Genomic DNA, 14,301 nt, shown 5'->3' on the forward strand with positions numbered 1-14,301 from the left:
CAAATAAAGAGTTGTAGTAGAATAGAAAATAGTGGTTAATAAAAGATGAAAAAGTAGTAAGGAAGTTAAGGATACAAAAGAAAATGCCTAAATTGAATAACTAAAAAAGAAAAGAAATTAATAAACACTATGTCTCCACGGCAGTAAGTGTAAATTAAAAAAAAATATTATGACGACGTAGTCACTGGTCACAGGAAAGCGCCACGAAACCGGTGAATAATTACTACCATGTTCTGAATACCTTGACTCCTTACAGTTAATAATATGAGTAGAGAGAGTATGATGATGACCAGAATATTTTTAGGATAATCGCAGTCGTGAAACCATATGTATGTGACATGTAACTCTTGAATCAAAGCCATATAAAAGAAATTCTTTCGCTATGTAGTCGCAAGGCTTAAACTGAAAATCTCTGATGATTGATCGCTGTAAAAGGTAATATTTTTCCTTTATACTTGGAACACCAAATAATGATGCAATTAACAAACGATAAAAAAAATCAATTCAACACAGGAATGACAAAAAAATTAATGAAATTTACTTCAGTTTTTGTAATTAGTGTAAACAATTGAGTATATTTTATAATAAATAATGTTAAAGACTCGTATTTTTACAATAAAACGTAGTTTTAACCTATAAAAAAGCAAGACTTTTGCCTCAGTTTTTGCAGAAGACCTTCTAGACACCGCTTTATAAACGGAGGGAGTGAAATGCTGAAATTGGTTTCAAAAATCAAATTCTTAAGTCGTACTAGTTGTGGGGTAGACAAAATTAGCCTGAACGTGGAAAATAAGTAATCTATGTTCTTCTTATAAAAATATCGGTTTAATCTTTGGAGTCTGTAATAAAGTCACTGCCTATTTTTAAGAAAATGGGTAATAAATATTTACTAGACCAATTATTATTTATCTTTTAATTCATATTTTATTTGGTCCTGTTTCTTAATTCTATCTGAGGCAAGTGCGATCTAAGTCAGTTTGATGTTAATATATGTGCTATATCCATATGTATGTACGTATGTTCGTATACATGTATATTTTGTACACATTAACTGTCCGTTTATACTTCTACTGTTTCCACACTATGGTTGTCTGGAAGAAATTGCCTGGTGTCATAAGACTGCTTATTGTACTTTTTTTGCGTGTGCAGTAAAAATTATTAAATTACTTAAAGTACTATAAATATACTGCCATAAAAATGTGAATAACAAGATATTATAAATTCAAGAAATAAATATTTCAAATACATGAGACTTCGACCAATTCGCACTGTGCCCTCGTGGCGAATTACAGCACCGCTCCCTTACATACGAGACTAATTAAAACGAGTAGATGTACATGATTAGATGAGAAGCAAAAACTATGAAGATATTACCGTTTTTTTTTTGTAAAAAATTCATCACGCATCATAACAGAAATAAAAAATAATACAACGAAAACGTTTATTTTGTCACTAAAAAGAATTGTACGTAATTATAAAGATAGATTAGCATTAACCATTTAAAATTATTAGATTTCTTTTGTTAAGTACACAAAAGTAATAACTTTAGTATATTTTTTTCTTATTTATGGTAAGTACAATAAACATATTTAAAACTGGTTTACATTAAAATATAATTCTTGTCTAATTTTCAGAAACATCATTTTATTTAAAACAACATTTTACAAACGTCATAATTCACGTGATACACATTCTAAAACCTTATTTTGTGTTCTAGACCATTTAAAAAAAAATGTAAGACAAAAATAAAATAAAATATATTTTAATAACTTAATATATTAGAATAATAGGTAGTATGCAAGAACTTAGGTGTTAAGAATATAAGAAATAAATTGCCTTTAAGGTTCTTTGACATAAGACAGTTACTTCAGTTGTACCAACACCATGAAGTAAGTCACGACAGCTCCCAGCACCTGAAAGAAATATTTAAGATTGATTACTCGAGGCCAATAGGCCACTTTAGAATAATTTAGCAAATTATGAATAAATAGTTTAATCGTGATACATTTATTTTGAATTCATTACCATGGCTGGTACAAGAACGAAACAGATGATCCATTTATTAATAGCAAGATACCGTACCATATTACATCCTTCCACAACGGCTCTTATACAGTATCCTTGAGGAATAAGGAGATCTGTATATGAATAAAAGCTACCAACGTAACCAAGTCGATTGGCACGTTGAAGTGTCAGCGAAGAACAGATCACTGTTAAGACCATGAGGTTCTGAAACCATCGACCCTTTATCGCAGCCGAGAACGTCTATCAACAAGGGTGACAGACGACCGTGATAAAGCCGCTTCCAACCGGTCCCAAGGAAATGCTATAAAGGAGGCGTATCTTCAATATTGAACGTCCTAAAGCTAAAATATTAAACCTTGTAAATTTTTGAAGTCCAATGTAATATAGTATCTAGATTTTTTTTAAATTACCGAAGCGAATAAATCCAATGACACCGTGAAGAATTTTGCTCCGGAAATGCTCATCGCCTTTTGGCACTGCTGGCAGACTATTTGGACGAAGGTCTTTGCTTCTTCAGAACCATCATACCACTGACAGGAATATGCTGCTTCCATTACCGATGAACTCTGTTAAAGATAAACAACATTTGTTATATAATATATTTTGAAGGGAATGTATATTTTCTGTGTAATTTAAAGTCGAATATAAATTTTACAAACAAAATAGATAATTATAAGGCCATTAACAGATAGCTATTAAATGGGTTTGACTACAGATTCAATATTAAACAAAGTAAATGTAAAAAGTTTTGACAATATCTTAATAATCGCGGATTTAACGCAAACAATGCATAAAACAGTAGACCCCTTATTTATTTATTTATTCACAATTGACCATTTACAATTACCGTTTGTAAACATCATGAAACAAATGAAGATAGATTCTATTTTCAATATATAATATTTATATATATATATATATATATATATATATATATATATGTATGTATATACACGTATATATAACGTTTTTTTTTTATTGGCACGTAACAATAAGCTATATTTTTGGTTTTTTATAAAAGGAGACGACTTTTGTAATTCAACAACAAGAATCCAGTCGCTGTTGACACTAGGGTCTTTATTTGAACGTCTGATAAAAATTTGTAAAGCGTTAAATTTGCTCCTAAATCCAAAAGTCTGAAAATTAAGAAATTCAACCAAATAAAAAGGAAGTGTTTATTTTAAAAAGCAAATTAAATTTTGCCTTTGAATAAAAGATTAGTTCGGATCCCTTCAAGTCGGGAAGGATAATTTTATTCTTACCTCTTCAATTAGTCTGTTTCCAAAAATACAGAAATGGAAAACTTGCCCGAGGGTGTAACTCAAGTAACCGATCGTACTGAACGCGTAGACGTTTAATCCGTCGATCTAAAAATATACGAAACTCTTTATTATTTATTGACTTATTTAGTTTATTTATACTAAGATCTGAAGTTATAAAAATATACTTCAATTAATGACAAAATAAATGTAAATTAATACATTTACTTCAAAAAACTACCAAATGAACACACTAAGAATATCAGAAATTATTATAGATGAAGAGAAAGTGGATATTTGTAGGCAGACAGTATTTCAACCGTAGAACGTTCAGCTGTGGACAAATGATGATGATGTTAATAAATCTAATGTTGATCATTGATTAATATTAAGAAATTAGTTTATCTATATTATATTTTCTATGAAAAATTTAACAAAACAGCTCTATAATTTAGAAATCAGGTAATTTTAACGTATTTTTTTTTAAATTGAGTACGATTTATGACGTATGTACCTTTGTTGCCTGGTAAGCGAGCAATGTTAGTGTAATCGTAGACACGAGCATGTGGAACAGTAAAGCCGTACCATACGTATCGCCTATGGATGCCACCAATCTAGAATAAAGGTTTTTTAATTTAGAATGATTTAGTCTCGTTTTAAATTTATTGCATATAGGAACCTCCCAAAAATAGGTAGGGCACCATAATACTGACGCCATACACCCATGCAAGAGGGTGGACCAAAAAATAATCAAAAACAAGAAGACAACAATGAAGAAGGATAAGAATCCTTCTAGAAGAATATACAACGAGCGACGGCGACAACGACGAGGACACACCAAGAGCTACTCAGTTTTAAGTAGTAGGGCACAATATTGCACTACTATTACTTCCAACTTCATTCAGACTAAAGAAAAAGTGCGCGATAAGCGAATGCAGGTCAAGGAGGCTTTCTTAAACCTACAGAGCGCGTCGTCTCTCCTTAGCGCAATAGACTCGGCACCAATGCAGTGAAACCATGGAATGCTGCAAGATAAGTCTTTAAAAAAATAACTCATTCAATCGAAGAAAAAGAGAGATTCATTTAATCGAAATGAAAATTATTTTTTTCTTCAAAAAATTATTCCTCTTTTACTCGTTCATGTTCAATATTGTGACAATGAAGGTAAATCGAGCGATAACACCAAGAGTGACGAAGCACTAAGCATTTCTAGATCAGTTATGTTAAAAATTATAATCCAAAATTGACTTAAAAAATATCATTTTAGTCTCGCAATTCGATTCTTATTATGTTAAATATTACCTCACAACATGTTTGTGTCGTTCCACCCAATATTTGATAGCCGATCGGGCTAATAGCTCTTGCTTTTGAGTCAACCCATTAGGGTTATTAGGATTCGGTTGACCGAAGGTTTGAAGTCTGCCGCCGGCACCGCGCGCAGTCATACCAAAGTCTTGCTGCGTAGAATAAATTCCTCTAATATCTACATCCACTGTATCTGGTATCTTCTCCGATTTTTCTGAAAAATGTTATATTTTGATTCGTAGTGTCTTATACATGGAAAATATATAGTTTGATAATAAGACAACATTATCTTAATTTAACCATATAATGTCCACTTCTGGACCTATGTCCAGAGGCCTATGCTATAAACCTATGCTTCTACAACTGATTTCTTAAAAGACCAGTAAGCAGCGGCTCCCATCTAGCGTCAACGGGATTTCCACAATCGTCTCCACCATGTGGATGAACGTTTTACATTGCCCGTTTATATTCTCATTTTCAAACACCTAACAGATATATTCTCCGCGCGGGTATGTCACAAGCGATATCAAATTGCCACGCTTTGTTGGCCACTTTCGTCTACGGATCTTTTAATTCCTGAAACGATTTCATAGAAAAATTCCGAACATTATACTTTCCACGGGTCGTTGAGAGACTGTAAGCTTGCCAGTGAGGCCCAGAGTAACAAACTGGCCTACAACTTCGCCTCGAGGCATTTGACGAGAAGATGTTCCGTAATTTTTTTAGATACCACCTATTCCTTCTTAAAATTGGACTAATCCAGTTTAACGATCTACCCCAAGTATGTGCATAGTAAAGAATCTAAATAGAACGGCGTAAACCAATACGTAAATCTTAGTAATGTACACTTATAGTAGCTAATGAAAAAATATTAAATTATTTACCAGTTGACGAAATACGAAACAGCTCGGCTGTGTTTGGACGGTACGTGTCGAGTGATGCGCTTAATTCCATGAGCGGTTTCATGATGGCCTTGAGATGCTGCAACTGCTCGCATGCGAATATAAGCCAACTACAGAACATTACGTCCATTAAATTGGCAATTGACATCGAGAAGAGCAGCCAGTAAACCTGAAAACATTTTATACTTTCTTATTAAAAATGATGCAGTTTATACTTATTAGTAATACCTGCAGGTTACCATTATTTTTGAATTTAGATTGTACTAACGGACCCGAATAACGATATTCTGTCTTGTTGAAACTTAATAAATTAAAAAGTAAAGCTTTTGGATACAACATTGTTAATTTTTTTTCTCATATATGATTGAATAACGTCATGTTATAATACTTTTACATGTGAACGAACTACATACAACTGGTCATGTGAAACAATTGATGCTGACCTTTTTTTAATTTATCGATATTGCAAATGCGCGCAGCATTGAAAACAGTATTTTTTCTATATTGTAGAACGTTCTATATTGTATTACGAAACTTACAATATAAAAAATCAATGAAATTTGTGAAGGATTTCCCAAGTTTTGGCGTGGCCAAGGGATATAAGAATTCTTTTTTATGTAAGTAACATATAAGTAGATTGATTTGTTTAATATTAAATAAACTATCGATTACTGTTAAGTTATTGAACATAGAAATCTATTCTATAATTACATATTTTGTACGAATCTTAGACAGTTGTTAATTTTTAAATTAGTACCATCGAAGTACTTATTTCTCCAACAAAAAATATTGTGTCTCTTATGAAATTACAGATCACACGAGATATATGTTATTCATGATAAGATAAACTTAAAGAGCGAAAAACTATTTATAGGTTTTTGTAATAATGACATCGTCAATAGCATCACAATAATAAAAAATAGACGAAAAAAATATTAACGAAAAGGTCAAAGGGAATGCAGACTTGTGTTTTCGTTGCTGTAAACTAAAATATATTATTAGCTAAGAAGTTATAGAAACGGCTTAAACTGTTTTCGGAGCTTTAACCTGCTCACAAGCAGGAATGATTATTTGTCTTAATCGCTTGTTTCTCGGATTTTTACACAAGTTATGTGTGTGTGTGTGTATATAACACTTTCCATAACACTTTAACTTCAGGTAAATAAGCATCTAAATATTCAATATCTGGTTCCTAACCTTGTTATAAGGATACAAGCATTTTTTCAAAGCAAGGCTTCGGTTCATGACAGTAAGCGGGCCATATAGCCTTTAGAACAGATTGCCGCTGAGGCCTTAAAGTTATGTAGAGAAGAACATGGCCTCGAAAGCACAACCCGCTAAGTGAACAAACAACCGTGTTGAATTCGCCGAAGGACACTGGATGCAGACGACTTACAACCGTTCCTTTTGGAAATATGTTAGAGAGGCTTATGTCCAGTAGTGAACGTCTTGCGCCTTAAATAGTGATGATGATGGCTACTGCATATGCTCATTGGTGTCACATAAAACTAACGAATATTTAAATCTTTAATATGCCGATTTCCGAATATTTTTACGAGTGAAGCTATGAACCGTTTAATAGTAGTAGCCGTGTATTTATCATTTACAAAACGCATTGCATTCCATTCATATATGGAATGTGATTTCTATCGTAAGTTCTTACAAAACAAAAGCTTATTATACTTTTCTTACCTGAAATACAAAAGCAACTACGTACATAGTACCACTCATTGCGTTGAATGGATACCAAGCTTTAACAGGCAATGGCGGTGCCGGTTCCGTGAGAGTCTCATTCGTTTCCTTGTTCCTAATTAAACGTACTGACTCTCCGCAAAACGTTATTGTCACCCAACCTGTACAAATATTATTTAGTTATTATTTACATAAGGAATATAAATTACAACGGGTGTTTCTTAAAAGTATAAAAGCTGTAAAGGGGCGAATGTATAGCTTATTTCCTGTCAATTAAAATATTGTACACCCTATCCAAAAGTCAATGATTTCACATATGTATGATATATAGTATATTATGTATGATAATATAGTAAAAAAAGCGTTTTTAAAATTAATTATTGATTACTATCTGTTCCTACAGACTTTCTATTTTCAAAGTTATCGGCCTGCCTTATTCCTAGATAAAAAAATAATGTTACATATTTCAGAATCACTTTGTACGTAGTAATAGGACATAAGTGTAAAAGCTATAAAGATATATTTTTTTAAAAAAAGCTGTACATTGACCAGTGTTAAGCTTTTAATATCTATAATCTATCGCTTTGTATAAAACATTAAAAATGCTTACAAATAACGGAGAGTACAGTCATTCCAGTGATAAAGTAGAGCAACCTTCTCATTTTAGTCAGAGCCAGTTGGTGATATCTGGCATCGGATTCGGTAAAAATTGGGTGACTATTCGACTGATTCCACATTGCCAATGTCCTAAATATAACATTAATTCCAATAAGTATGATTATCCTACCTTTTATAATTTAAATTAGAAAATGATTTACCTATAAAAACTTTTAGAATTGAGAGCAAAGAATATCAATTTAATGATAGAATGTGCAAAGAACAGCACTGTTATAGTGTTTGCCGTGAGCTCGTTGACTTCGTCGGAGTATTGTGCCATATTTGCAACCATACTTAAGTACTGAATGACTATGAAAAATGCGTGTACGCTGGAGTAGATTTTCCTCAATAGCACTGACATTCCACCATTTTCTGAAAATTTAAATCACGGATATCAACGCATGTTTTATAGCTGCTTAATTACGCAATCACTATAAGTTTCCTTTTGCCTGAAGATTTCTGTTTTTTTATTCCTAAAGCATCGCCTCCTATGATTTTTTTTCAAAATACACGAGGCACCTTTTTACTTAGAAAACATGACACAAATTTTAATTATATCTGTTTCGAACGTAGCATTACACATTTTTTTATTAAACAATAGTCTGTAATAATAATAGACGCCATTGTTCAAAAAATTGTTAGTCTGAAGTATCTTTGGGTAGGACATATCACTCAAGCAACCGCTGGTCGATATATCAGAAAGGTTCTCGAGTGGCGACCACAAGCCGATAGATGTGATGTGAGTGGGCCTTCCTCTAGGTGGATCGATGACATAGTTATGGGCACAGGAAATTGTTGGATGTGAGCAGCACTAGACCATCGTAGCAGAGGCCTAGGGGAGGAAAAAAAAGTAGAAAAATTAGAAACTAGTCTCTAAACATAAGGTAATAGCGGTGAAAAGCTTCCGTGTTAAATTAATAACAACTCCTAAAGTTATTTACAAAAGGATAAATATATAAAAAAATTGTGTAACAGATCAGAGTCGGAGTGAGAGTCAATAGGGTCGGGCTATTACCAGCAGTGAACAAATTACAGCTGAAATGATGATTAGGCTTGATCATTATTTCATAAAATGGTAGAGATCGACTCTGTAAGTTCAAAAGAATGGACGTGCGAATAATTATTTCAGAGGCTGACGAGGTGTTTTTTCAAGCTCTTACGATTTTGTCTAAGTTAGTGAAAATCTATTGCTATTTTTTTATAATTTTTGTATAATCTGTATTAATTTTGTTATTAAATACACTTTCTAAACTAATCGCAAAGTTATTTTAAAATATTTTTTAAGTATTTGGCGTGTAAGTTAATTTTTATAAAAAGAGTGAAGAGAATTACAACAATAGATGGTCCTGAAGATAATAGAATTTTTAAAAGGAGTGCCGACAATTCTGATAAAAGGTATTGTAATACGAAATGTGATATTAAGAGGTCGAATTACATTACCAAGATTGAAGATTGGTAATCAGATCGAGTTAGATAACAATCAATGAAAATTAAAATCTGTAATTACATTAATATATATTTTATTTAAAATCATATTGTGTGTGTCTTGTAGAACTTGTCTCTAACGATAAGACCGCTTCTTAGAGGCTCAATTCATAGAGGTACAAGAGTTTTTTTTAATTGTTTCTTCTTTTTTAGTGTACAAAAAAGTGTTAGTAAATAAATCAATTTTAAATTCGAAGTGTGATTTACCGTCAGTTTCTTATAGACTAAATTATTATTTAACTTACGATATTCCGTAATTAATATATTTTATACATCTAATGTAATCGTTGCATATAAAACAATTTTACCTGGATAGTAATTGAACAAAAAATGTCCAGCCATTTGCATCAACTTGATATTTGGCATCAAGTCGGACACAAGGCCCTGCGTTTTTACTTTGCTCATCATCTGTAATATCATCATTATTATTTAAATCAAATATTTCAAATGCTTTCGAATTCCAATTTTCAAATGTTATCTTATTACCTTGGTATTATTTATTTGCAATTCCAAATGAAAACCTGAGACGAGATTTAAATAATCCGATTTTTTATATTATAAAATACGTGTGTCTTTATCGTCCACCTATGCTCTAGTGATCGATCTATATTCAAACCTTATTTCACGTGTTTCGCACTGACGTGTTTCAATTTCAAAGTCACACACTCCAATAGGGCGGAGAAAGTGTACGTGGGACCACACAGATGTCCTCTATTACTTGAACACCCGGTCATGTTCCTTCCTTTTAATTATTTACACAACTTTAATTTGAACCACGTATGTACGAGGCGGTATGGTACGTGGAAACCTTCGCATGTGGTTCATGGTTTATTTGCAATAAAACGATAAGCGTTCTCTATAGATCGTATTTCTTTACATTCGATTGTTGTCAGTTTACCCAACGTATTTAACTTTCGTTTAAATTGTTGTTTGATTTCAATAGTTCTACGAGTACTTTTAATAGTTGCAGTGAATTATAAAGAGATTAAACTTCAATTTGTTCATATAAGTAACTTATGCATATATCCATAGTCAGCATGTTCGGTATTTTTATTTACTACATTAAAAAGTTTCATATGTCCCTACGTCATCCGAATTCTCGCTAGTAGACATTAGTTTAATAAATTGCATAGCTGCTGCAGGTCAAATGTCAAATGATTGCAACTGTAGACACTGAAATTAGTATTATAAAAAATCAAATAAATTAGCAGTTTCAGAAATCTACCAAACTTCCATACAAACTTTACATATTCTGCTTACGGGTTTTATCACTTTCCATAGATTCATGAATAAATTCCTAAATAATAACTTGAGATGAAAACAACGTGAGAAAGCGGCTAATTGATAAACGCATCCTTACATTATAACTAGCTAATCAGATAAGATGTGTATTCTCTGGTAATAGTTATGTTCGAAAAATATTGCATAATCAAAATTCCTCAGCTTAAAATGTGATTTCCGAGAATATTTTAGATAGAAATACCCTCGCCTGTTGTAAACAACATAAAAAACTTATGAAACATTTCATAAATCTATACATTGTGTAGTACTCAAAAACATATAACTTTATTCCGAAGATTAATAGCTTGTAACGATGTCTACGTGTTTTATTTATTTAAAATAATCGCTAACATAACATTACAAAAACTATTACAAGTAATAAAGATTTTTCTCGACGTTTTTAATTATTTCTGTACTAATGAGACCCAAAATATAGGTATGAATGAACACCTGGTCTAGATTATAAATAAAGGTTAGTAAATAAAGAGCACAGGGATTCGGAGACGCTGCATCATGACTAGATCCTCAGTTGAAAACTTACAAAGATCTGGAAAGACTGCAGAATAACCAGAAACACAATGATTCGACCCATGTAAAACCTGGTCTTTCTATTTTTTATATACGGAGCTGAGACCTAGACTGCGAAGATTCTGGATCATCCGACAATTGACGCCTTGAAAATGTGGTACTGGTGACAGATTCTCAAAATCACTTGGACGGAGCACCAAACCAAAGTTTTGATCCTCAAAGTACTCAACATAAAAGAAAGGATATCGTTGATTGTGCAAATAAGAATACTTTAAGTTATTTGGACATGTAAGACATTAAATAGAACGATTGGGGGTGAAACGTAAAGTGGAAGGTAAGCGGTCTCGTGGAAGGGTTAAACAAGGTTTCCAACAAGATGAACTGCCAATAAAAACTTAGTAAATGAATGCTCTGACTCCGCTAGACAACGAGCTACTCATAGCGATAGCTGCGGGGACACCTGAACAAACCGGGGCATTACTAAGACCACTTTGTCTTTCCAATGTTACGTGACTAAGAACAAAAAGAATAAATATAGCTAAATTGTAACATTGCTTAATATAAATTCACGCTTCGATTGATATTTGTACTACATGAAAGTTATTATTATTATTTGGGATTGGGAGTTACCAAGAGGATCGAAGCATGACTCAATCAGTTATTAAGGGTTAATAATGGGCTACCAACGCTGATAGAAAATTACGTAGAATTTATCATTTTAATCGATCGGAAAACAGCAAATTAGTGTAAAGGCGTTTCACCAACCTATTTATGATAAAAATACCTTTTTACAATTGTAACCTTATCACTGTTTATTGGTAAATTCATTTAAAATTCTTATATTATATATAAAAAGGTGTTAAATTCCACTTATAGCGTAACAGAGAAGGCAACGTCTTGTACGTAATAATTTTTAATGTCGTCATAGTAACCTAATCCCACAACAAAGGGCAATTAAATCCAATATTATTTAATTAAAAATAATTTTTGGGTATAGCAAACGGTTGGGAATTAATATACATTTAACATTTTCATTGTTGATATGAACACCAAAAACAAATGATGAACTTAAATTGTATTAGATTAATGTACTATCGTAATTTTAAAAACATAACTCCATATATATTCTTTTCATCTATAGGACGCTTACAAGCATAGGACATTCCATTAAGATTGCTAGGAAGCATCCTGCATCCAGTGTCTTCCGTAGACCATAATCGAGCCATCAATTCACCTAGAACGTTTTGCATTGCGCTTGGCGGTACGTAGTTCCCACTCTAAAACCTTAATTCCCCAGTGGTCATCCGTTTTGCGCGTTATATGACCTGCCCCAAACTGGTTACTATCGTTAGTCTAATTGACTAATTAGTTTTATAAAGCTAGACAACGTGAATATTAAATACATTTAGATGTTCCAAAAAATGTTTCAATAATTCATTTTTTTTTAGTTTTATTACTAAGCTAAATCTATCGTCGAACGAAATTTAAATATTTAATTCATGGGTAAAAAAGAGTATTTATTCTTGTTTTAGAAAACATTTGTCTCTATTGATACCTTACTATCGACGATAAAGCAATCCAGTTGAAAATCGTGTCTCCAAATAAAAACCATCGTTTCCATTGTCAACGGAAATCGAGTACAGAAAGCTAGCCCCTTTCAAATTGAGCACGTTTGTTGTCGTAGGTGCTCTGAACATAAAAAGCGGGCATTATGTAACTTGATACATCGCGCTCTTTCAGCTGTGTACGGCGCAGAATATAAAAAGTCGAATGGAAAAACGTGCTTCTCGCACTCCTAGAGAAAAGAATTGAAAAGTAAATCACGAAATTATTATTATTCCGGTTCACGTTGAGTGTTCGTAAAATTAAATAAGTGTATACATATATTACATTTTATTCTATAAATTTCGAACAAATTCTCTGCAAAATTTACTTATAGTGATTAAAAATATATAACAGAGAAGATTATACATTTTATTCAAAGGAAACATAGTGTAATAGATAAATATGTAAATGTACTTTTATTCTTATCAAAAATTAAACGTCTTAAAAATGAAATCTGTTGTCTTGTAAATATTTTTTTCTATTTTCATTTTAAATTATTTTTAACATAATTTATTTGTTTCTTTATTTACAGAATTGATATATAACTAATTTATTAAAGAGTACTTTAATAACATAAAGACATCATTAGAAACACCACTGTCCCTGATGTAGATATTTCCATTACATTATTCATTATTCTATCGCTATTGGACAGTCTACTATATATAGAGATATATTTTGCTTGTAGATATATTTTGAACTACTATATATAATTTGTTCTCATATATTTATGACGGAGTATAACGTAGATGTATCGGCGAGATGATAATTATTCACACCTTTTTTTCTAATGGTGTTTTATATCTACTGTTAGTCCTTTAGACAGAAGGCATTTCAAACTCTAATATGCGAAAAAGTTCCCGTAACTTTTACAATACGTTTCTCGAAGAGTTTTAGCCAGTACATATCCGACATAATGCTTTCATTGATTCTACGATAGGGTAACACGAGTAGGATTTTCCCGAGAGAAAATAAACAAAATAAGATATTTAATGTAATTGTTATTAAATGCGCTTTGACAATATATGCAACATAAATATTTTTTTGAATTTTTATATAGAAATTATTGAGAAAGAATTAAGTTAAAAATATGTAATACTGGTGTACAATTGCAACTAGCTTATTGTTTTAGTTATGACTATATGTAAAGTAGCTCTAAAAACGATGAAACCAATGCGCCTGCCAGAAACGCTACGCTCTAAGTCGAGAATTGAATTACAAGTTAGATACATGAATAACAGGTGCATATTAGTGCTACTATATTGTTCATATAATTTTACATTTCTATTTTACATATTTACATTACGAAAAACACGGTCCAGATATTTTGTAATGAATTCGATTACTGAATGCGACTCTGGGTGCAGAGATTATTGCTTCGGCATGAATACCCGACGGCTAGAGGCAAGTCAATCTTCAAAAACATTTTTTATCATAGCCACACATAATATTCACTTAATGTGCCACACAAAAGATATGCCAAAAATTGTATCAGGGCGACCAAATAACAGTTTAAATTCGTGTAAATGCAAGTAAGAAAGGGGCTAAAATATAGCTACTTC

At 32.0% G+C, this 14,301-nt stretch overlaps 1 protein-coding gene across 1 annotated transcript; it reads right to left on the bottom strand.

Annotated features, from left to right (window-relative positions):
- Positions 1-1,862: 1,862 nt before the first annotated feature.
- On the bottom strand, positions 1,863-9,733 carry Orco (odorant receptor co-receptor). Its single transcript, XM_068767190.1, has 10 exons — positions 9,634-9,733; positions 8,002-8,212; positions 7,794-7,930; positions 7,184-7,344; positions 5,474-5,660; positions 4,587-4,803; positions 3,799-3,898; positions 3,288-3,392; positions 2,436-2,591; positions 1,863-1,913 (listed from the first exon to the last, which is right to left on the bottom strand). The coding sequence occupies exons 1-10, from the start codon at positions 9,731-9,733 to the stop codon at positions 1,863-1,865; spliced, it is 1,425 nt and encodes a 474-aa protein (XP_068623291.1).
- Positions 9,734-14,301: the final 4,568 nt, after the last annotated feature.

The sequence above is a fragment of the Battus philenor genome, unplaced genomic scaffold, assembly GCF_028537555.1.
Source record: "Battus philenor isolate CCGP_79_NKW_IND1 unplaced genomic scaffold, ilBatPhil1.0.hap1 SCAF_23, whole genome shotgun sequence".
NCBI classification, from domain to species: domain Eukaryota; kingdom Metazoa; phylum Arthropoda; class Insecta; order Lepidoptera; family Papilionidae; genus Battus; species Battus philenor.

What these genes read in the sequence shown, in the direction of transcription:
- Orco (XM_068767190.1), bottom strand. Translation starts at nt 9,733, where the DNA reads ATGATGAGCAAAGTAAAAACGCAGGGCCTTGTGTCCGACTTGATGCCA. An exon ending in AATTCTAAAAGTTTTTATAG is followed by an intron (nt 7,931 to 8,001) that starts GTAAATCATTTT and finishes TGTTATATTTAG; the next exon opens with GACATTGGCAATGTGGAATC. An exon ending in TCGCTTACCAGGCAACAAAG is followed by an intron (nt 3,393 to 3,798) that starts GTACATACGTCA and finishes GTATATTTTTAG; the next exon opens with ATCGACGGATTAAACGTCTA.